This window comes from Garra rufa, chromosome 7 (genome assembly GCF_049309525.1).
Source record: "Garra rufa chromosome 7, GarRuf1.0, whole genome shotgun sequence".
In the NCBI taxonomy this organism is placed as follows: domain Eukaryota; kingdom Metazoa; phylum Chordata; class Actinopteri; order Cypriniformes; family Cyprinidae; genus Garra; species Garra rufa.
Genome location: NC_133367.1, coordinates 33,890,947 through 33,916,884, shown reverse-complemented (window position 1 = coordinate 33,916,884; position 25,938 = coordinate 33,890,947). Strand labels below are relative to the sequence as shown.

The 25,938-nt window shown below is 37.9% G+C and overlaps 1 protein-coding gene across 1 annotated transcript; it reads right to left on the bottom strand.

Annotated features, from left to right (window-relative positions):
• Nucleotides 1-1,000: 1,000 nt before the first annotated feature.
• LOC141337851 (vasorin-like) lies at nucleotides 1,001-25,737 on the bottom strand. The gene is made up of 2 exons (XM_073843432.1): nucleotides 25,558-25,737; nucleotides 1,001-4,968 (listed from the first exon to the last, which is right to left on the bottom strand). Exon 2 carries the CDS (start codon nucleotides 4,935-4,937, stop codon nucleotides 2,877-2,879), a length of 2,061 nt encoding a protein of 686 aa, XP_073699533.1. The 5' UTR covers nucleotides 4,938-4,968; nucleotides 25,558-25,737; the 3' UTR covers nucleotides 1,001-2,876.
• Between the last annotated feature and the right edge of the window lie 201 nt (nucleotides 25,738-25,938).

Sequence of the window (25,938 nt, the reverse complement as noted above, 5' to 3'; positions counted from 1 at the left end):
ACATTGTCATTCTGCCACAACATACAAAAACTGCGTTTGTGGATGGAGCTGAGCTTTTCAATGCCTGCCCATTCAATTTCTCCATTCCTTCATTTTTAGGCATGAGCCAAACAAGACGTGGGGGCCATTAGCTGTGTTTTTCCTCTTGTTGCTTTTATTTGCTGGTCATTATGACAAAACAAACCCTGACAGGATGACCTCAATGTGAAGGAGTGTGGTAAAGAGAAAGAAGTGAAACCTCTTGGCTGTACATTATCCCACTTTTTATATCCATTTATATGTTATTATTGTAAATATAGACTCAAAATCATGTATTTTAGAGTTCCATGTAATGAAGAAACATAACACTGTATTAGTAAATGTGACCCTGGACTACAAAACCAGTCATAAGGGTCAATTTTTTTAAATTGAGATGAATAAACTGAATAAATAAGCTTTCCAATTATGTATGGTTTGTTGGGACAATATTTGGCTGAGAAATCTGGAATCTGAGGGTGCAAAAAAACAAAATATTGAGAAAAGCACCTTTAAAGTTGTCCAAATTAAGTTCTTAGCAATGCATATTACTAATCAGAAATTTTTGAATCAGAAGTTTTGATATATTTATGGTAGGAAGTTTACAAAATATCTTCATGGAACATGATCTTTACTGAACATCCCAATGATTTTTGGCATTAAAAAAATCGATAATTTTGACCCATACAATATATTGTTGGCCATTGCTACAAATGTACCCGTGCTACGTAATACTACTTAAGGTTTTGTGGCCCAGAGTCAAAAATAACAAAGGTTGTAGCTTAATTTCGCTCGATTTTTAGATAATTCCTGAAATTTCTCAAAATGTTTGTATTGATCTAAACTAAAGCCTTAAATCTAGGATTAAACCCCAAAACCAGAACAGCACAGAAAAAATTGTATAAATTAGATATTTGTGGTCACGCAATCTTTGTGGTTACAGTGTAAAGCATAACGTTTCGGCAGGGAATAACAGTCACAGGAGAGTGGTTTTTCCATTTTATTTTCTCAACAGATGTCACATTTTTCTTCCAGAGTACACATTTTTACATCCAAAAAAAGAGAAGACTTGGCTTTGTGCACAACAAAAGAGAGAAACAACAAGCATCCCAAAGTAAGCATGGGACTTGAAAGCGGTTTTGAAAATGTTTCAAATATTTGAAGCCCCTCATGCTGTGTAAAGCTGTTCCTCTTTCCAGTTCAAACGTTTAGATGTGCTAGACGCTGACATCTTCAGCGCACATACTGCATACGGGCACAAATATGTGAGATGTGGGGCTAAAAAAAGAGGCTGCTGAGAGTGGGGAGAATTTGACAATTGACCTTTCCTCACTTTGGATTAGATTACTGGCTCCATTTCTCCCAACACAAATTTACTGCGCTGATAATACTCATAAAACATGCAATTCCATAAAGACACTTTTGGCTTCGACATATTTGCAATTTCACAGAGTCTCGTTGTGCATTGGTCTTGTTATATTCTTTTCTGACGTATAAGCTTACTGAAGATTCATGTGCTAAACAAATTGAATTTGAAAGGTTTTTGGCATAGTATTTTTTATTCATTTAGTACCCTGGTATATATCAAAGTACCATGGTACGCTTCTGTAAGTTTTCAAAGTCTGGTTGAAACAAATGGGCAAAGACATCTGCAATCAGCTTGGCAACGAATACAAAAACTGTCTTTGAAGCCTTCCACTAGTTTGTCTGTTTGGGGCCCAGTCTAAATCAGGACTACAGGACATTTTTAGAAAGCTGGCACGTAAAAAACAGCTTTGTTAAAAGCGTTTGTTATCCATATCCTTATATATTACTAGCGTGTTTGTTAATGTGTGGAATTTGTTTGAGGTCAAAAATGGCTGCGGGTGTTTATAGTCTTGCAAAGTGTTTCTTTGTCAGACGCAGGATGAAGGCTTCACTCATGTAAAGTGAGTTTGTTTTCATTGAGAAGTAAAAGCATTTTAACTTGTTGCACTCAAGTGAGAGGAGAAAGAATGTCTGCTACAGTCTCATGTTTACAAGTCAAAACAAACACAACAACTAAACACAAAAAGGGACGTTGAAAAAGCTCACCCAAAATGAAAATTCTGTTTTCATTTACACACCCTAATCACTTTCCAAACTACACTAGGACTTTTGGGTTTGGAATGACATGAGGGTAAGTCAACGCCAGAATTCATTTTTGGTGAACTGTTCCTTTAAAAATACAAAAACATAATAACACAGTTTTACATAACAGCGTAAACTAGACAAAGTAAGAAAATGTCTCTTCATGTTTGTTTTTGTTTTTTTCACAGCAAATAATCTCCTGTGCGGGACAGATGGGGTAGAGGGACAGAGGGGTGCTTTGATGCTTGTATAAAACCTATTCGTAGCATCGTTTAAGAGGCTGAACACTTTCAGCGTCTACAGGCACCTCTTAGGCACAGTCCCAGTGTCTCTGATCAGTGCAATTTGTTTCCGGACCAAAAAAAGTCCAGGCGTCCAGGCATGACCTTTCGACTCCTGTCTACCACTTCCAGAGCCAGCTACACAAATAATGAGCTACATCTAAAGAAACCTCTTTTCTAGCCTATCAATACTGTGTTCAGTAATGTCTGGCTACTTCTTAGAAAGAAATTCTTGATAGAGTCTGATATTCATGGTTATAAAAGGCACTTAAATGCATCTGTAAAAAATGCTGTTGGCAAATGCACCCGGTTTAAATACTGGCAGTCAGTTTAAGCGTTTGGCTGGGATGCATTAAAATGTTCACCAACCCACCAGAGTCTATCTAGTGTCTGCATCGCACCCGCCTGCAGGAGTCATGAAGCACATTGCCCTCTGGGGGGGCTGGAGGTATGAATAGCGCAATATGGCTTTTACACGTACAAAGGTTTCATACAAGCTACATTATTGTTGGCCGGACACTGTCCTTGTATTAAAGGTGCCTCGTATTCCAAGCTATTTTGCGCTAGAGATGGGCAGAGGGTGATGTCGGGTTGTTTCGGATGCGTCAGACCATTCTCTGGACTGGTTTTTACCCCTTCTAACTCCAACGGAGATGTTTCATGTAAGTCCATATCTACTGGAGCCTTGGATCTCCTCCTGCGGCGGATGACCACCACAGTAGCTATGATGGCCGCAAACATCACCACCGCCACAGCTGCCACGATGGGTATGAGAGAAGAAGAAGGTTCAGTCCTGTCAACACTTGGTTCGTGGGAGGACGGTGGAACTCCTGCTGTGCGAGCCTCCATGCAGGCACTACCCGAGACATCAACAGGCTCTCCTAGAGGGCTGGCACATACAGAATAGGTGCTATTTGGCTGTAGTCCTCTAAGCGTGTATTCGGGGTAAGTTGGAGGCACGTTCAGCTGTATTGGTCGCCGGTCAGGGCCGGAGAGGTTTCGGTAAATCAGACGGATTCCACGGATGTGCGGTCTTGTGTGGATGTAACGGTGGAGGTCTAATGAAATGGAAGTGCTGGTTATGTGAAGGGAGCTGATTGTGTTGGGCTGGACTGTGGCAATGGTCTCGATAGAAACTCTGGGTGAAGGTGGAGGAAGGAAGCTTGGATTTTGAATCTCACAGTAGAGTCCTGACATCGAAGGCGGACACAAGCAAACAATTGCCCCGTTTGAGTCAAACATGCACGTTCCCCCATTTAAACAGATATTGGAAGGGCAAATAATGTCCTCTTCTTCAGAATCCTCTATGATTTCTGCAGGGAAGGCAGTGGTTTGGGAAAGAGAGAAGCTGTCTAAGTCTGTTGTGGGCATCTCGCTTGGTGGCGCCGGGGAAATGGCATGTGTTGTGCCTGATGGTGTGGTCGAGTTTGTGGGCTTGCTTGTAGTGCTACTTGTCCCTGCGCTTGTTAACTCAATGGTCGTTGTGGGACAGCCAAAATCTTTATGCTCCAACTTTGCCAAAACTTTTCCTGAGTTTATTGGTGGAAAGTGGCAACGAGTCTCCTCCATTCTCAACAGCTCTACATTTGCATCTTTTAGCCATGCTGGAAACCAGGCCAGTGGGCAGAGGCAGTTAAAGGGGTTTTCAGCTGCAGTGAGCTTCTCGAGTTTGGGGAAAAGGTTGAAGAAGCCCTCGGGGAAGCCTTGCAAATTTAGGCTGCTCAAGTCAAGCTCTAGCAAATTGACCAAATTTTGGAAGTCCTCTCGTTTTAGGGATCCCAAAGGATTCCCAGTTAAATTGAGGTTTCGTAGGCCTCCCATTGCCTTCAGTGTAGGTTGTATCTCTACCAGCAGGTTCTGGGAGACATCTAGAACATGTAGGTTCACCAGGCTGCTTAGCAGCTTCTCATCCAGACTAGTCAGCCGCAGTCCAGCTATTTTAAGAGACTCCAAGTGTGGTGTCTGTAAATCTTCAGGTCCTATAGGTGGGATGCTATTATAACTAAGGTCCAGGTGAAGCAGTCTGGGCAGTTGCAGAGCTGGCAACACACTAATCTGATTCCCCTGTAGCTTCAGCTCCAATAGGTTTTCTAGTCCCTCAAAGGCAGCTGGGTGAATGCTCTGAATGCGATTGCTGTAGAGATACAGCCTTTCCAACTTGACCAGTCCAGCAAAGCTGTCTTTGGAAATGTGGGTAATGTGATTTGAGGAGAGATCCAGGTTGTGCAGAGAGGAGAGTGGGCTGAACACCCCATCAGGGACTTCACTGAGGGCATTCTGACTCAAGTCCAGCATTCCAATTTCACCAAGCTCAACAAAGTCCTGCTGTTGCAAGGTGTTGATGTTGTTCTGAAAGACGTAGAGGACCTTTGTGGAGGACGGGAAGCCACGAGGCATGTGGCTCAAGTTCCGCTGGACACAGAAGATTGAGCCAAAGGTGGTGCACGAGCACTCCTGAGGACATCTGCTGCTTAGAGATCCACACAGTAAGTGAAACAAAATGAGATGAGACAGGGGAGATAATGGCCGCATCGTCGATCACCGTCTGGCCTTGGACTGAATCCTGCAATAGAAAAAAAAAACAGAAAGCCAATGTCAAAATTACATAGATGAGTTTGCACACTATTAGGGCTTTGACATGGGTGTCCAGTCCCAATCCTGGAGGGCTACTGTCCTGTCCAGTCCTGCAGAGTTCAACTCCAACTCTAATTAAACACACCTAAAATAGCAAATCAAGGCTTTCAGAACCTCTACTATAAACTTTCATTGATTGGGCCTGAACTTTGCAGGATGCTTACCCTCTAGGAGCAGGGTTGGACCCCTCCGCCTACACAGATCATAGCAATATTAATAATAAATATTTAAGTGTTAAAATGTTAAAAGACAGGAAAGCATTGGGTGGAGAGAATGAAGTGGGATCAGCAAATGACCACGAGACGGGATTCAAACTCGGGTCGCCACAAACGCAGTTGCGCTGTATCACGCCACACTAACTACGAGGCTATTGGTGCCGACAGCATTTCAGCGTTTGATGTTCAGATGCTTCTCCATGCTAAACCATTTTGGTACTCTTTTGGGACCATGTAAAATGTTGGTTCTGACACAAAACCAGCTTTAAACAATTCCTTTACGTAGCTTATTTATAGAGGTACACTTTGAAACTTACACGAAGAAAACAACTACAACCATCCTGTAGGGCAAACCTCCAGTTGTGATGACCACAATAATCATGCCCAATGTAACTTGTATTTACACTGCACAAGTACTGCTTGGTCTGAAACACTGTGGCGGAAAGTTTGTAAAAGTGTGAGTTCAGAATTAGTCACTGGTGCCTCCTTTGTAAAATTGAATAAATAGGTGCATGACTCTCTGCGCTATAATTGAAGCTTGTTTCATAGTGTGGCTAAACAACTTTTGTCTTTATTTTCCTCCTAAAATTATCCGACAAAGGCTGTGGTATATGGCCCAGCTGACCGAATGTCTGTTGACCTGCCTTGCACTCAGTTTCACTCTTTCCACTGTTTGCTTAATGAGTTCATCTCCGAGAGTTTAGCCCTCATCCCAGAATGTGTCCTTAGAGCAGCCCACCCAGCGTTTCCACGCCTAGCACACACACACCAACCTGTTTGATTCTTTATTGAAACGACTGATTGTCTGAGCATAAGTAGCATTCTAAAAGTGAAGAAATAAATAATTACCAGCTTAAGTGGTGCAAGTGGTTCCCCTTGATTTTAATGAAAGTCCTTGTGTCATTTTGTGTGTGTCCCTTTTTGCTGATTGTTCAATCTCTTTGATTTCCTGGTGAACATTTTGTGTGTGTCCCTTTTTGCTGATTGTTCAATCTCTTTGATTTCCTGGTGAACAAAGGGCAAGGCCAAGCCTCTGCCATCTTCTCCACCGCTGAACAATGTGTATGTTTGTGAGTACAAAGAATAGTTTACTGTTCCAAAAAAGAGTCCTGGCTGCTAAAGGGCCAGTCTATTGAGGAAGATGAACAACCATTCGTTTGGCAGGTACACTCACTCTTTTCATCCTTCTGTTTCTGTCCAAGTTTCCTTTGTGAGTCTCTTTTTCTCACATTAAACATTTATCTTTTTTCTCTGCCCATTCGTTCCTGCCTCCCCTTGAAGGGCAATGTCTTGGTTATTAGGACAGCTTGTGATTATATTTGCTCATAGTCTTGTGATTATTTTTGCACGCTCTGTTTTGTTTTAATCTGATCTGATGTTTCTGTAGAAGAAGCCTGTTTGACTGTGTTGTGTTGCAGTGTTTTGGAACATGATATCTACTTGTTAGCTGGCCCAAGCTAGTCATTGGCTGGTCGACCAGGCATCACTTTCCACAAAGCAGCTTGACCAGTTAATTTGGTACTGGTACAAGTTGGTCTACTAGCTAATTGCCAGCTGGGATCGGCTAGAAATCAGCTACCAGGTGAACAGCTTAAGCTTGACTTTCTAGCAGGGATGGGAAGGAGTGAGTATGTATGAGTTTTCCATGTGATTAGATTATGTGACATTTAATTTAGTCCAATTATTAAAATGATAATTATTCTACCATTTCATCTTAGTCAGATAATTCATCTTTTGGTTTCCCTCTCCAACCTTATTTGACATATATTTAGTTTCGATATTTTAGCGACTGTTTTTGTCCTTTACTTTGGCTCTCCATTCCATCGTCCTTCTTGCTATACACCGTGTTTGGACTCTCTAGAGCTAGAACTTTTTCATTAAAGTCCTTCTTTTCTCTCCTGTCTTCTTTCGCCCTCCTTCCATTCTCTCTTTTTTCTCCGGCGTATGCACAATCCCACCGGCACGGCAGGAATTTTGCAATAACCCTAAAAATCCATCTTCATCACAGGAAGGCATGGGGCCTCCTAAGGGTTTGACATTTCTCTCTCTCACTCTTCTTTATTTGTTTCAGCATTCATGTACTTGTTTGCCAATCTTCTGTCAGAAATGATTGCATGAAAACAGGTTTGACGAGGATGGCATGAGGTGCAAAAAAAGGTCGCAGGTGAAGCAGAGCAGAGCGACATTGAGACTTTTGTTTTCTTTATAGGTCACATCAGAATGATCTTAGTCACTGATTTAATAATAATTGGTAAATTTGCAGAATGCTATTTATTAAGGGATTAAGGGACAGGCCACCCAAAAATTAAAATTTAATTGGAATTGTCCTATCATCCTGTCCTATCAGTTTTTTTTTTTTTTTTTTGTCTATACAATGAAAGTCAAAGTTGTTTTGGATTCCAACATTTCTAATTAAAATATCTTAATTTTCACGACAACGTGAGGTTTTTCTCTTTACAATTAAGTCGGTCTGTTGATTTATGGCACTTTTTTAGCCTCTCGCCAGACACGAGAGTACTGGCATGCTTACACACACCCAAAAATCAACACACAGGTATCACACACACACACACACACACACACACACACACACACACACACACACACACACACACACACACACACACACACACACACACACACACACACACACACACACACACACACACACACACACCCTCTGGGTTTGGCTCAGCTTCATTTTATTTATAAGCCATGAATGATGAATTAATGCCCAGCCGAACGAAACCAAAAAAAAAAAACATCCGTTTGTATTCTTCTTATTACTTCTGACAAGAATGTTTTTTAATATTAGTCGGTGATGAGAGAGAAGACTTGGAGAGTGGGATAAAATGAGATTTAGAAAGTGGAGAAAGACAACATAAGATACCTCGAATGACCCCGTTTACATAGAATTTTGTATTTGTGTGGGGTTTTGTTTTTCACTCATTCCTTTTCATGCTTTATCCTTCCTTTAAAACCTGCTTTTGAATAGCGAAGTTCTAAATAAATATAGCCGAAACCGTAAGCTTAGCCTAAGTCCTGTAAAGAGGCTAATAAATTACAGTATGTGCATATTTTGTGAATGTGATCGCCATGAAGAGAGACCAGAGACAGTAAAACATAGTTGTTGGGGAACTAAACTCAACTAAAGTTGTCCAAATGAAGTTCTTAACAATGCATATTACTAATCAAAAATTAAGTATTGATATATTTGCGGTAAGAAATTTACAAAATATCTTCATGGAACATCTCTCTCTCACTATTACTTAAAATCGTAATGATTTTTGGCATAAAAGAAACATTGATAATTTTGACCAATACAATGTATTTTTGGCTATTGCTACAAACATACCATGCTACTTAAGACTGGTTTTGTGTTTCACATTTGTTTTCAGAGCTATTGAATAAAACATCCCCTTAGTTAGCTTAATGCAGTTAGCTATTAGTTTGTAGTGTATTTGACTTTTAATAATTTACAAGACATTTAGCTATATGACACGTTTCTTATAAAACTATTTTGCTACAGTTTTTGTAGTTTAGCTAAAGTATCTTGTGATGCAGCTAACAGCTAGTTAACAGCTTGCGGTGTTGCTAACTATATTTGTTAGCTATTTTGCTACACCAAACTACTAATAAAGGTATTTTAGCTCAAGTTTCTGCTAGTAGCTAATGCTATTTCAGTTAGCAGACTGTAGTGTTGTTGTTAGTTGCTGTTACTTTGATGAAAGGTTTTGATCCACTTCAAATGTTGACTACTGTATTTTTGATAGTGTTAGCTGCATCACAAGCTACTGTTAAAATATTTAGCAGCTTGTGGTATAGCTAAATAATAAGCTAGCTGCAAAATGCTGGTAGCTTGCGGTCTAACCAACTACTTATTCTTAGTATTTGCAATGTAATTTCTTTTTCTAAATAGTAGCTTGACTTTAGCAGTTGGCCTGCTGTAAAAATGAGGGACGCACATACAAACACACTCATAGTTTGACATTTCCTCATACAGACAGAGGTGTGAATGTGTGTTTCTTTAAATAACATACTTGTAATGCTACTGTCCTGAGATTACTCAGCCACACACACATATTGACACACAGATAAATACAGATTTCCGTCAGCAGCGCACAGCTGGATTGTGTTACCCAGAATGCACTGGGGCGGTCTCTCCGGGTGACAGCGCGCTCCCATTAAGTAACTGTTTTGTGATTAGGGTAGGGGGAGGATTTCAGGGAGGGAAACCAAAAGAGAAACAGGCATGTGCAGTTAAATGTGGATTCTGTACGAGTGCGTACATGCCCGTAAGCAGCTGTTTGTGTTTACGCACGCTTGAATCGTGCTCATGAACATGTGGCTGATTTAAATATGAAACAGATTCATCAGGACACTTGTGATTTTCCTCATGCTTCGCTTCAACCACAACAGAAGCTTCTAAAGCAGAGCCAGAGCCAATTCCGTGTTGTCCTTAACTAGCACTAAAATCACAACTACGATTGCTTCAGTATCTTAACGGTTTCTCCCTTAGACATCAATGAGACAAAATGTGGAGCAAACGGAGACTAAAAAACAATATCTCTGTGTTGAGACCTCAATATGAACTTAAATATGTTATAGCGCTAGTTTAGTGTAAGTCGGCAATTTAGAAATACTTTGAGGTCAACTTTGTGAATTTAAAAAAGCCAAAATGCCAAAAATCAATATCAAATGAAATTTTCAAAGAACCAACTCAAAAATGCAAGCTAAAATGTTTAGCAGTTTAGAAAGGAGGATTGGTCTACAGTAAACCCAAGGTTGTGCAGAAAAAACCCTTAAAAACTATTTTGGTAAGGTAAGATAAGTTCACGACAAACTCATATTTCTCGTTTTAGTATCAACAGTGTCTCAGATGTTTCTCCTAAAATTCCTTTGGAGAAATAAAAGTAGACATAATAGACATCAGAAAGAGTACAATAGAGTCCAACATGAGAATCTCTTTCAAGACACTATTATAAAAATGTATTAATGCTGAGGTGGCTCTTTAGTTACACTGAGGTTTTTTATCTTTAATAGTCACAGTAGGTGGAGAAACAGGAAACAGTGGGTGAGGTGAGTTGAGAGGGGAACCGACATAGGAAAGTACCTTTAGGTGGTACTCAAACCCTAAGGTGCCTTCACGTTGATCTTCTGCCCACAAGGCCATGGCTCTGACAGAGGTTACTCTACACCCAGGAAATTAATGGGGGATTCTCTTATATGTCTCATTTAGGTATCAAACATTTTTGCCTGGACAGAAATGAGGTTACTTTAAGATCAAATGGAGACTTTGGCTTGAGTCTTCTGATTCTCACACTTGTCTCCTGAGATGTTCTCACAATGGTCTTCTTTAAAGTATTGGAAGAGATTTCAACATTAGCACACACTGTGCTCAGATATTTCTCCTTAGCAAGAAATTTGTCTCCTCAAAAGTTTAGAAGAGATCTCAACAACATCACAAATTGTGCTCACATCTTTCTCCTAAACTAAAGACTTTGGTGGCCTCATATTTGTCTCCTACAAAGTTTCAAACGAGATCTCATTTACAGCATACTGTGCTCAAGTCTTTCTCCTTAGCTCGATACTCTGGATCTCTCACATTTGTCTCCTTCAAAGCTTTAGAAGAGATCTCAACGACATTACAAACTGTGCGCAGATGTTTTTCCTAAACTTAAACTCTGGTAGTCTCATATTTGTCTCCTACAAAGTTTCAAACAAGATCTCATGAACATCACACAATGTGCTCAGATCTTTCTCCATAGCTAAAGACTTGTGAGCTCTTACATTTGTCTCCACTTAATTTCATAAGCTTTACAAAATGTGGACCAAGTCAAATGTCTCAATAATAGCTCAAACAAGTCTGCCATATAATATGTATTAATAATCAAATTAGTCAAAGATTGAGTCATAAGCCATTTAATGGTGCCTTTTGGCAAAGAAAGCTCCAGGGTTACTGTTTCTGTAAGTCAGTTTTGATAAAGGCACTGGGTATTATTGACTAAATTACTATTTCCAAGAACAAATGATGTGCCCTATGCACATAAACTGTACTCTTATTGTGTGTCAACACAATTATAAGTAAGAATAACATCTTTATTACAGCTTAATTTCATAATTCAGCATTAAACTCAGAATTTATGGTTTTTAAACATTATTTAGAGCCTTTCAAGTACTTGTCTTGGTGCAAACTATTGTAAAGTTGTTGAGATCTCTTCTAAAACTTTAAATGACACTCTAGCTAAGGAGAAACATCTAAAGAGGTTGTTAAGATCTTGTTTAAAGAGGAGACAAATATGAGACCACCAGAGTCTTTAGGTTAGCGGAAAGATCTGAGCACATTGCATTATGTTATTGAGATGTCTTTTAGATGTATTTTGAGATGTCTTTTTTGTGATTGTGTTTGTCTCACAAGATTCAAGCAAAACTCTTCATTTGATAGTAAACCAACCACATTTCTATCTAGAAAAAGAGAAAATGTTGAATAAAGTCGTTATTTCTGTTTTCTTTGCTCACAAAAAGTTTTGTGTAGCTTCATAAAATTATGGTTGAACCACTGATGTCACATGGACTATTTTAACAATGTCCTTACTACCTTTCTAGGCCTTGAACGTGGTTGTGTTGCTGTCTACACTCTTAAAAATGAAGGTGCTTTAAAAGGTTCTTCACAGCGATGCCATAGAAGAACCATTTTTGGTTCCACAAAGAACCATTCAGTCAAAGGTTCTTTAAAGAACCATCTCTTTCTGACCTTTTTATAATCTGAAGAACCTTCTTTCGCCACAAAGAACCTTTTGTGAAACAGAAAGGTTCTTCAGATGTTAAAGGTTCTTTATGGAACCATTTAGACAAAAAGGTTCTTCTATGGCGTTGTGAAGCACCTTTATTTTTAAGAGTGTATGCAGGGTCAGAAAGCTCTCGGATTTCATCAGATATATCTTAATTTGTGTTCCAAAGATGAACGAAGGTCTTACGGGTTTGGATCAACAGGGTTCCTATCCTACATTTCTTTCACCACAGTGCCTTTGCTCTGTTTTCATTGTTTGTGTAGCATCAATTTAAAGACACATTAATGTTACAATGTTAAGAACTCACATTTCAGGTTCATATTTCTTTGGACTATTAATAAATAACCATAATTAGGTCCTCATAACGAGTACTTTCACCCTAAGCATTCATCCAAACACCCTCAAGACAAACGCACACAAAAGACACTAAAAAGGCGGAGAGTGGCTTAAACCAGACTGGGTGCAATAAAGGTAGACCGTCCTCCCCCAACTTTGCCCAGGGCCTGCAGGCAGTTCAAGTTACAATCTACTCTGCGTGCATGTGCACACCTGCTAGCCATGCACATCGGCGGAGATACCACATTTCTGTGTGAAACGTGAGAAACTTAACAAGACAAAAGACCAAAGTAGACCAACTTACACATGCCGCTGACACACGCCAGTCTGTCATATACTGTTACAAAGATGCCTATCTATCTATCTATCTATCTATCTATCTATCTATCTATCTATCTATCTATCTATCTATCTATCTATCTATCTATCTATCTATCTATCTATCTATCTATCTATCTATCTATCTACCTTCCTACCTACCTACTGTGGTAAAAACTATGTCTGGAAACTGTAGCACGTCTGGTACGAGAAGCATTTTAGGATGGGTGTGTTTGGGACAGATGTCATTTAGTCTTCTTAGCATCCTTTTGTGTTGTACATTTCTTTCTGAAGGGCTGCATTCGAAAGTTCAGTGTTAACGCGACTGGATGGCCTGTAATATATTGCTGCTATGACTAGCATGCTGTCAGGTGGCATAACACATGATTCATATTTGCTCTTGCCTCTCTTTATGAATAGGCCCAGTACATTTTTCAGTACAATTAAAATATGTGGACATCCATAAAACATGTTGAATTTAGTTCAGAAACACATTTCACTCTTAAAAATAAAGGTGCTTCACGATGCCGTAGAAGAACCTTTTTTGTCTAAATGGTTCTATCAAGAACCTTTAACATCTGAAGAACCTTTCTGTTTCACAAAAGGTTCTTTGTGGCGAAAGAAGGTTCGTGAGGGTATGAAAAGGTAAGAAAGAAATGGTTCTTTAAAGAACCTTTGACTGAATGGTTCTTTGTGGAGCCAAAAATGGTTCTTCTATGGCATCGCTGTGAAGAACCTCCTAAAGCACTTTTATTTTTAAGAGTGTTGCATACAGATTTTAAGACTTGTTTTATGTTTATCTTCATACTCCATTGGGCAAAAAAGTTTGCTATGGAGAAGTAAGATTGCATTTTATTTTATTACAACTCCTTACCAATTTGTAAGGAGTTGTAGTGAGATTTATGAACATCAATCAATCATATGTTTACTATCACTATAAAGTGCAAACTACACTTCCATTGTGCTGTGATAAATAAAGAGTGAGGGAGAACTGTTTCTTCCTGTCTATACATGTCTCTTTCTCTCTCTCACTATCTGCCGGTTTAGTTGGTCAGGACAGGTTCCTTGTAGTTTCTAAGCTTTGTTTTTCTGGCTTACCTTCAGACCAAATCTGTCAGTAATAGAGCGAATCATAACAGCTTTCACCTTGACATCTCTCAAAGAAAAACAAACACACACCACACCAACATATTTATCTGACTGAGGTGAACGCTTGTACACCTGCTCGACACATTCAGAAGCAAGTTATTCAAGTCAGCATGTTCTTTATTGTTACTCCGTGTACTACGTAACACATAATGGGTGTCAAAATGTTGCTGGCCTGACGCCATAGAGCTTAATGCCATGACTCATACACACATACACAGATTATAGACGCTAGTGTCAGTCACCAGTCAAAGCCCTGAGAGTTAAAGGATGTTTAAAACGGATCTGCAGTCAGAGTTCAGCAGATGCACAGGTGTGGAAAGCATTCGTGCCAGAGAAAGAGAGCGAGAGAGAAACTAAAGGACTAAACTATTAGATGGAAAACATTCTTTAGTTGTCACTACCATCCATCAAATTGATTCAAATTTGAATATGAATTGAATGTGAACCTAAAGTTGAACACGAATTGAATTCAACTGAGCTATACAGGGAAAAAACTAAATTAAATTAGTGTAAACCATAAAATAAAACGATTGCATGGAAAACATTCAACCTGATCTCATGACGAAAACGTACCTGTGGGAACTTTTTCGCAAGATGCGAAATACGTACCCACCATGTACGTTTTGTAACATTTTCTCCAGAACACATGAACATATACATATGGATTTTATGTGACGTTGGTTTTGTCTTGAAATGTTTTTTGAGTGGCGTTACAACTCTAATGCTCCGTGACGTTTTAAAATAACATACCATCTGGACTACACTTAAACCTGCCCGATAGTATGAACAAAAGTGAATGTGACGTAAAAACGCAATCGCAAACATGCCGTTTTAGCTTGTTTTTCGAGCTCTCATCTTTCAGTTCTGATCTTTGCGAGTCATGTTTTTCACAGGATTCGTGTCCAATTTCGTGCGGACTAAGCAACCGAGCAAGTTTGTTACGTTCGGAAAGCTAAACATATGCAGCTGTAATCATAACTGCGTATGAAAACGATTACAAGTGCTCACTGTTTTACCACGTGTACTTATTGGTACATATTATGCGTCTTGCGGAAAAGTTCCCACAGGTATGTTTTCTTCATGAGATCAGGTAGAAAACATGAGTTTGAATTTGGATATGAAACTGATAAATGTGAATGAGAAGTGAATTGGGCTGAATTAGTCTAAGTGAAAAAATGTTGCGTGACAAAGTAAATTGAATCATTTTTGTTGAACAAACTCAACATAGGGAAGAACAAAAAAATGTATGGAAAATTGTCATGCCAGTTGTGTACATTTAATTAATTTGAATTTGGAAATGAATTAAATGTGACCCTGGAACACAAAACCAGTTTTAAGTAGCATGGGTATATTTGTAGCAACAGCTAAAAAACATTATATGGGTCAAAATTATCGATTTTTCTTTTATGCCAAAAATCATTCAGATACTAAGTAAAGACCATGTTCCATAAATATATTTTAAGTTTTTTAATCCGTAAATATATCAAGCCGTAATTTTTGATTATTAATATGCATTGCTATGAACTTCATTTAGACACTCTTTAAAGGTGATTTTCTCAATATTTAGATTTTTTTGCACCCTCAGATTCCAGATATTCAAATAGTATCTCAGTTTCGAAAAATTGACACTTATGACTGGTTTTGTGGTCCAGGGTCACAAATGTGAACCCAAAGTTGACATCTACTGGAGTGAATGGGTGCCGTCAGAATGAGAGCCCAAACAGATGATAAAAACATCACAATAATCCACAAGTAATCCACAACAGTCCAGTTGCTCAACATCTTGATAAGCAAAAAAATCAGCATGCTTGCAAAAACAAATCTATTATTAAGATGTTTTAACTTTAAACTGTTGCTTTCGGCAAAAATAGCCAGTCCTCTATTCATAATATCTGTATATCCAGTGAAAACATTGATTTGTCTGAATCAGGAGAGAAATATGCACAGATCAAACACTGTTTGCAAGTGAAAACAGTTTAAAACAGTTCTAAACAAACATGTTGGTGTATTTTGATGCGAAAGGACAGAACAGAGGTTTATATGGACTTTTAATTGGAAGCGACAGTTTGAATTTAAAATCATTTTGATAGATTTGTTCGGTAAAAACGCAGCTTTTCGCTTCACAAGATGTTAATTGTTGGACTCAAGTCATGTGGATTATTGTGGTGTTTTTATCAGCTGTTTGGACTCTCATTCTGACGGCACCCATTCACTGCAAAGGGTCTAATGTTGAGCAAGTGATTTCGAAATGTCTCCAAACTCCTCTACATCTTGGATTAATTTTCAACAAAATATAATATTTTTGAGTGAACTTTTGCTTTAATGTGAAGTTGAATATGAATTTAGTGTTCCTGCAGTTGAAAGGGAGAAAACTCACGGCTGGGACATGCTGGAACAAATCGCCCCACCGCCCCCTTCTTGCCCCGCAGGGGGTGTCCTGTCTTCTGACCAGCTGTGTCAGCTTGAGCGTTTTCTGTCTCAGGGGCTCTAAAGACTTTAGTCTGTCAGAACCAAATCTCAAATCTGAAATACAGTCAGATTCTGCACAAATTCTAGGCCATTAATCAAATAATCACATTTGTGATACTGAGCATGTGATCTCCTTACTGTCCTTAATTCCACTGAAGGTCCACTTTAGGTCACAAAACTCTTCATACGACTCAAATGCAGCTGCCTTTTAAACAAAAAAAGCAAGAAACTAAATACCAAAACACTACGAAAATCAACACAGAAGCACTGTTCAGAACTCAACACCTAAGTCCTGAATTACACAGCAGATCTATTTACAACCAACAGCCCATTAAAGCAAATAAACGAATGTGATACCAGAGCCGGTTCAACTCCAGCGATGACGAGGTATGTTGGAACAAGACCAAATCAATTTCTCTGCCTGTCCCGACCTGTTTGTGCCACGCACGGTGACATTGGGGCTCCCTGGGAGAACATTTACCTCCTTTGAATGATGTGGCTGTTGCTTGTAATGTGTAGACATGGTGTAAGCGTGGCTAAAGTAACTAAATACTATAGGGAAGTTCTCCGTCACTCTCCAGCACACTGATCTGTTTGTGTACTGTTGCAGCTCACTGAAAAGCAAAGAAAGACAGTCCATACAATGTGTGTGTCTGTGTGTTTCAAATGCTTATCTGATCCTGTCCTGGCAGTCTGCTGATGAATTTGTTCTGGGACCATTCAGTTGTGACACTGATCGATTAAAGTGTACAAGTGACCTCAGTGTGACTCTGTCGGTATTCTCAAGTTAGTTTTGTGACTTGGCCATGTGAATATGCAAAGGGATTAGCCAGTCATAACAGGCGTCACTTATATCTTAAAAGGATAGTTCACCCTAAAATGATTCATCATTTAATCATAATATCACTGTCTTTCTTCTTTGGAACACATAGAATGAACTTTTTTGTCCTTACAATGAAAGTCAATGGGGTCCAATATTTACGGAAGCCCGTTTCCACCACTAAATAGATTTAATAAGTTAACTCCAACGTTTTATATCACAATTCTGACTTTATTTATCGCAAATGCAGGTTTATATCACAATATTTTAACTTTATAACTTATAAATTTTAGTTTATATCATGAAAACGAAAAGTCCAATGTTTATGAAAGCTCGTTTCCACCACTGAATAAAAATAAAAAAGGTAACTGCAAATTTTTAATCTCACAATTCTGACTTTTTTCTGAGAATTGCGAGTTTACATCTTACAATTCTGACTTTATTTATCGCAATTGCAGGTTTATATCACACTATTTTAACTTTATAATGGGGTCCAATATTTACGGAAGCCCGTTTCCACCACTAAATAGATTTAATAAGTTAACTCCAACGTTTTATATCACAATTCTGACTTTATTTATCGCAAATGCAGGTTTATATCACAATATTTTAACTTTATAACTTATAAATTTTAGTTTATATCATGAAAACGAAAAGTCCAATGTTTATGAAAGCTCGCTTCCACCACTGAATAAAAATAAAAAAGGTAACTGCAAATTTTTAATCTCACAATTCTGACTTTTTTCTGAGAATTGCGAGTTTACATCTTACAATTCTAACTTTATTTATCACAATGGCAGGTTTATATCACACTATTCTAACATTATAACTCACAACTTTGAGTTTATATCACGAAAACGAAAAGTCCAGTGTTTATGAAAGCTCGTTTCTGCCACTAAATAAATTAAAAAAGTTAACTCCAACTTTTTATCTCACAATACTGACTTTTTTATGAGAATTGTGAGTTTATATCTTACAATTCTGACTTTATTTATCGCAATTGCATGTTTATATCACACTATTTTACCTTTATAACTTATAAATTTGAGTTTATATCACGAAAACGAAAAGTCCAATGTTTATGGAAGCTCGTTTCCACCACTGAATAAAAATAAAGAAGGTAACTGCAACTTTTTCATCTCACAATTCAGGATAGTTCACCCTATCACCCTCATTTAATCATAATATCACTGTTTTTCTTCTGTGGAACACACAAAATGAGTTTTTTTTTTTGTCCATACAATGAAAGTCAATGGGGTCCAATATTTATGGAAGCTCGTTTCCACCACTAAATAAATTTAAAAAGTTAACTCCAACGTGACTTTTTTCTCAGAATTGCAAGTTTATATCTTACAATTCTGACTTTATTTATTGCAATTACAGGTTTATATCACACTATTTTAACTTTATAACTTACAACTTTGTGTTTATATCATAAAAATGAAAAATCCAATGTTTATGGAAGCTCGTTTCTGCCACTAAAAAATAAAAATAAAAAATAGGTAACTGTGGGTTTATATCTTATAATTTTCACTTATTTATCACAGGTCCAGGTTTATATCACACAATTCTGACTTTATACCTCACAATTTTGACATATCTTGATAAGTCCAATGCTAATGGAAGCTTGCAAAGTTTATATCATATTATGCTGACTTTATCGCAATTGCAGGTTTATATCACATAATTCTGACTTTACAACAACTACGAGTTTATATTACGCAAAAGTCAGAATTGCAAGATGTAAACTCGCAACTACAAAAAAGGTCAGAATTGTGAGATAAATAGTCGCAATTACTTTTATTATTTATTTTTTTATTTTTTATTTTTGGTGGCTGAAAAGAGCTTCCATAAATGTTATTTGGACAACTTTTAAAAAAAGTTTTTTGTATGGATGCAGAAATGGTGTTCTGCAGAAATGATTAAAAAAAAACATCTAAGTAAAATACAAATCTTGTTTTGAATTTCTCTACTGTCCTTTTTGATCAATTCAATGCATAAAAAGACTTTTTGAACATAGTATGTATCTTTGAGCATCTTCCTTACCAGTTATGTGCATGTTTAGTATGTTTGTCTAAGAACTCACTGTTACAACTTTAATATAACTCAGCCAAAGTAATCGGAGAACCAGATCCCTTTGATCAAACAGTGCTCTCCTGAGCGCCTGCGTTTGAAGGACGGCAGACGGATGTTTGCTGTTCTTGACTTGTGAAAACCTGAACACCACCCAACAGACGCAGCCAAAGGCCATAACTCTTCAACCTCAAGATGTTACAGCTCACATTCAGAAACAAAAAGAGAGTGGAAAAGATGTTCGAAGTGCACCTGGGACGTTTTACGTGCAGGGTTTGCATCCTTAAAAGTGAATTGCGTAATTCCCTCTTAAAAATGGCAAAATGATGACTGTTTTCAAACAGGTTTCTCTTCTTATCTTCTATTGGTTGGATTAACAGATGGGGCTCTGCCCCAAACTCACACTATTGGCTGAGCTAGTGTTGCTATGTGCCCTTGGTCAGTATGTTTTGAAAGCACCACAGAGTGTTTACAGTTCTCAGGGGATTCGGTCAACAAATGGCTTTTGTTTAGCTGTCTCTGCATATTAAAGTATTTTAGTGTAGCATCCAAATTTATTCATGCTTATTTCGATCATTGTTCTGACCTCTGTTATGCTTTATGTGTGTTTGTTTTTCTTTGTTTCTCTTGGCATTGGTTCTTGCCTTCGCTCTGCTCATGATCGCACACACAGCAGGGCTGCAATCTAAACTGTGTTTTTACAAGTGGACACCATGGCAGAACATACATAAAATGAATCCTAAACGCCACAACGTGAGATAAAACAGTGCTTGAGCTTTTCTTCACCAGCCTTTCTTATCTCTTGTCAGCAGTGTAGGAAAAGGTTACATTTAAGGCAGATTTATATTAAACACAACTACATTTTCTTACATTTAAGATAGATTTATAGTAGATACAATTAAGAAACACAAGAATCAAACACATAGTAATGATTAGCAACATTTAAAGGATTAGTTCACTTCCTGAATAAAACTTTCCTGATAATTTTATTCACCCCCATGTCATCCAAGATTTTGATGTCTTTCTTTCTTCAGTCGCAAAGAAAGTACGTTTTTGAGGAAAACTTTACAGGATTTTTCTCTATATAGTGGACTTTTATGGTTCCCAATGGTTTGAACGTCCAAGTTGCAGTTTCAGTGTAACTTCAAAGGGCTCTACACCATCCCAGCCGAGGAATAAGGGACTTATCTAGCAAAACGATTGGACATTTACTTAAAAAATTTTTTTTTTATACTTCTCAACCACAAATGCTCATCAAGTGAGATGTAAACAAAAGTACTTACCCAATATTTACAAAGTGAACGTGCAAAGAAAGTCAAAAAAAGGTAAAACAACGTTGTAATGAGTAATGAGTCAAGTCGCGTATACGAATTCATAGCTAGTGCAAGACGAGCATTTGTGATCAAAAAGTATGTAATTTTTTATTTTTTTAGGAAAATGACCATTCGTTTTTCTAAAAAAGACCCTTATTCCTAAGCTGGGATCGTGTAGAGCCCTTTGAAGCTGCACTGAAACTGCAATTTTGGAAGTTCAAACCATTGGGAACGATACAAGTCCTGGAATTTCTTTGCGACTGAAGAAAGAAAGACATGAACATCTTGGATGGGGGTGAGTAAACTATCAGCAAAGTTTTAAATCAGGAAGTTATTAAGTTATTGAAGAAAACTTTAAACTTCAAGAGGATATAATTTTCATTGTACCGATAATGGAGAACATGGAGATTGTATACAATATGGACAATCCTGATCTGAATGTTTATTTTACATTTATTTTATGTGACCCAGGACCACAAAACCAGTCATAAGGGTACATTTTTTAAAATTAGGATTTATGCATCATCTAAAATCTGAATAAATAAGCTTTCTATTGATATATGGTTTGTTAGTATAGGACATTTGGCCGAGATTTAACTATTTGAAAATCTGGAATCTGAGGGTGCAAAAAAATCGAAATATTGAAAAAAATCACCTTTAAAGTTGTCCAAATGAAGTTCTTAGTGATGCATATTACTAATCAAAAATTACATTTTGATATATTTACATTAGGAAATTTACTAAATATCTTTATGTAACATGATCTTTACTTAATATCTTAATATATAAAATAAAAATGTGAGGTAAAATCTGTTAAACAGTAGCTGAAAGCATAATAAAAAATGGACAGGACATACATTGAACTTGTTTTGAGCTTTCCGACACTAGTAAGGTTGAATGTCGTTCCATTGTTTCCTGCTTAATGCTCCTGTATTGCAACTCTTTGTTTACCCAACACTTGAAGGAGGAAGAAACCAAAGGAAAACTAAATCCCAGTCTTAGTAGGAGGGCTCATGCTTTGGCAGTCACTACTGCAACAGATTTTTGTGATTTTGAGTGATCACTTTAATCCAAACAACAAGTGACGTGTTTCTAGAGTTTCCATCTGACCTTTAACAACAACCAGAGTCGCACTCGAGTCACAAAAGGCCCAATCCTCACAATCAAAGTGTTTCCAACTAAATAACCTTCAGATGTCAGACACTTGACTCTACCGTGGGGTAATTAAGGCCATTCTTAACTTAGCATCTGCACACACTTATTCCTGCTCACTGTGTCTTAACGTCCATCATGCAGTTATTAACTGTGACTGGGAAGCTGCTTTTGAGATACTCCCCTATTTGGTTGTCATGGTGGCATGACCCGAGCACTTATTACCTGACCCTTGGGATTAGTCCAAGCTTGGCCAGGGGGGGTTAAGCCTTCACCTCCGAATGCCCACTATAACGTCCCACTAGTCCCTTTAATTAAATTGCTGAGACACCGCGTCAGGAATGTTTGCCTGTGCTTTTCGCTTGCGCTCCTTCTATATCTCTGTCTTTGCTTTTCTCATACGCTCATCCCTCCTTCATAGCCTAAGTGCCCCCTCTGTGTTTGCCTCTCCCAAACGATGACTGGCAGCTTGCCAGCTGATCTCTAAGTCTGACTGAACAAAAACGAGAAGAACGTGTTAACATGCTTACTACAGTTATTATCACACATTACATAAGGAACACTACCCAGATTACTAATGACGGATCAGATTTAACTCGCAGCTGGGTCTGCTTTGACGTCATTCATAAACAATATCTCACTAAACAAACAAATAATAACTTGGGTTTTCTGCTCAAAGGGTCAGCTGAGTGCAGTACAAACGTGTGCTAATGCAATCTGTTAAACTGTTGAAACTTCATCTGCACACTACCAAAAATAAAGGTTCTTCAAAGTGTTCTCAACATCTCAGAGTAAGTTCTTGAGATGCTTATGTGGTTCTGATGGTTGAAGATTAAAATAGTTTGTTACATTATAGGATCTTTAGACCAGCATATTGGTTTCTGGGTTCCTGCCAGCAAAATATGGTTTTCTAAGGGACTTAGAAAAGATTAAAAAGCTAAAGTCATCTTTAGGGAGTGTACACACTTAAAAAAAACTGGTTCTTTATTGGCACTAGGGATGCTCATATTGACCGTTTAACCGTTAATCGACAGTAAGAATTTTAACCGATTATTACTATCAGTTAAACGGTTTAAAAGGGTTTTTTTCTATTCTTTTTTTTTTAACGTTTGCTGCATGGTGAAAGAAATAATGCTATTTGTAAGTTATCTGTTTACTCACGCGCGCGTGTTGACACGTGCAGTGTGGCTGTACAGACATATTTCGCTTCACCTTTACTTAGTAAACAGATGTAGTATATGCAACTCAATGGCAAGAGGCGATATTGGGTTATTAGAGAGTGAATCCGTGAGTGAATGTATTCAAATTCTGAATGAATTATAGTCTAGAAAGTGCGCAATAGGCGCTCCCGTTACAATCACTGGAAAGCTATCACTCATCTTAGAGTAGTTCATCGCAATCTCATAAAGTTATTAAAAAGTAATAAAATAACCTTTACACTGCACAATTAATCTCTTATTTATATAATGCCAACACTTTCTTTGTTTTAATAAGAGAGTTCGTGAAAGTGTAGTTTCAGCAAAACTGAAACCGGCACTTTGGTTGGTGAGTGGATTGTAACATAGCCTCCTCTGATTGGCCACAGTGATAATCAAATCAACATACATGTCTGTGATTGGCTATTGCTGAACGCTGTAAAACACGCGCTTCTCCTCACGCATAACAGTGGATGGAAGTCCCGAACCGCAAATTGAAAGGGTTTTTGTGATGGTGTTTTTTTCGCGGATCTAAGAGTTAACAGGCAGCGGTCCTGCCTATCCGTACAGCATGTGGACATGTTAAAAACTAGGCACACTGAGGTATTGGCTGGCCTGCTATATATTTTTATGTCCGACGAGAAGAATAAGACCGGTACAGTTCTTCAAAGCGCATAAAAGGATTCAGTGTGTTTTAGTTTTGTCATCTTAATTAGGTAGTTATTTAATTTATACATATTTAGTGTAGGCCTATTTATATTATTCTTTTTTTTCATTCAGATTTTCTCTGTTCTCAGAACCGCTGCTGATGCGTGATAATTTAAGTTATATGTCAATACAGTTTTTTATGTTGCACTGTATGCTGCTGTTTGCACGTTAAAATAAAACATTTGCTTGTATTTTTAATGTATCATCACAGATACTCGTGCATTCTATTTTTATTTTAAACTAATTTATTATTCAAATTTTATCAGTTAACGGTTAATGTTCGGATAACGAGCAGCGGTTGTCGGTCAGGAAAATTAACCGAAATGAGCATCCCTAATTGGCACTGATGATTCCATAAAGAATTTTAATCAACCATGGAATCTCTCCTTTGCACAAAAGGTTCTTTACATTAAGAAAAGTGGTTCTTTTAAGAACTGATCACTGAAAGGTTTTTTGCTGAACTTACAATGGTTCTATTATTGCGAAAAATCCCATTTTGGACCCTCTATAAAACCTGTATAATAGGTAACTTCACAGACGCTACACTTCATATGTTGTAATAATCAAGTGGGTATTTAAAGGTTACGACCATTTCAGCATCTCCTTCGGACTTCTTACCAACCGCTGAGCAAAGAAAACTGGTGTACAGCTGAGGAGGATTACCAGAACTATTCAGAATCACTAAAATGAAGAGCCAAAATCTCAGCATGTCACTTAACCCTTGCTCCAAAGTACTTCTTAATAAACTCCTCCACAAAACTTTTCTCCTCAATTGTTGGGATGTCTCTGAAGCAACAAAGATAATGAGTTTAAAAGCTGGAATAAATGAGAATAATCTACTTTACACCCTGTGCAGCTAAACTAATTCACGCCTGAGAACCACTACGTGCCAGTTTGGGTGAGAAGGAAGGGAATAAAGGTTTAATGACTTAATGAGACAATATGTACACATTGTGAATAACGCAAACACAAGCAAGTCACTACAATCCACCGATAATCTTATTGTACAGTTGACTGTTTAAACATTTTATAGCCTATAACCTAAATTAATAACAAAAAGAGATGCTATGATGCTTTTTAAACAAATATACATCAGTTGTTTTTTTTTCAGGATTGTGCTGCTGATGTTGGTCTTGCGCAACGATAGCTGTCTTGTGGCGCCCTAGCACTGTTTATATGATATAGTCTGTTTGTGCTGTCTAAATGTAGATTGATAGCACTTTGTTTTCTAGACATAGCCTACTGAATGATAATTAACGGTTGTGGTTATCTCCTCAGGAGAACGCAACTAAACGTTTAATCTAACTTTATGGTTAAAAGCACAAAGTGGTGTTTTTGCAATCTGTTCACACATAGGTAAAAACAATTAAACCTAAATTAAGGATGTCAGCCCACAAAACACACCACCATATTCGCCCATATAAAATAATGTAGGCTAATAGCCGATATATGTTATGTGGTTAATGTATTCAAAACATAATGTAGCCTAATTCATAAAAGTGGTGTTGTGTTTTAAGATTCACATCCTAATAACTTCCTAGCTCACAATTAAGATTTATCGCTTCACATAGCGTGCATTCGTTATGTTTCGTTATGTTTATGTTCATTATGCGAAGGAAACAGGGGAATGTGGGTTTTAATTCACATCCATTCATCACTGACCAAGCAGTCCTTGCACAATATGATATATTGACTTGAGTTACCTGGTACGAAGCACATAATTTTAAAACAAGCATGCTTTAGTGAAGCCACTTCGAGAGCGTTTAAGAAACAAGTAAAACGTTCAAACGTTTAAAGGTTGTTCACTGCCAAAATAGTTTTCGCAACAAAAGTAAACAAGAGTTCCAGAATCACAAATTAATTCCATAATATTAGGGTATTAGCATTCTGAAATGTTTTGTGTAACCCCTAAAGATTAAGATTTTTAAATGTTTACATTGTCACTGTCAATCTAGTAATAATTCCCAGCACTGCTTACCTGTAAAAATGCGAAACGTGAAGCAAACGCGCGTTGTTTTATCCACAAGAAACCACAAAAGACTTTCAAAACTATTGTAGGGTCATTCCCTAAGCAGGAATAATTTCTCCTGAAGGGAAGCTTTGACACACATCACTATACAGCGCACATACAGAGCCTCCTCGTTCCGTACAGGTTGCGTCCAGCCAGACGTCTGAACTTTAGGAACACGATAGTGTTTTTACTGAATGGCAGGAGCGCAACACCTCCAGAGTTTTGGGAAGGAGGAGCAAAGCTCTTCAGGCTTGACACAACTCTCCGTCGCCGGGCTGTGGTGACAAGGGGTATGTTTCTATAATATACCAAACGAGAAGTGTGCCGTGTAGCCTACACTATTGTGCT

Excerpts from the sequence above, each read along its gene's own strand:
- LOC141337851 (XM_073843432.1), bottom strand. The coding sequence starts at position 4,937 with ATGCGGCCATTATCTCCCCTGTCTCATCTCATTTTGTTTCACTTACTG.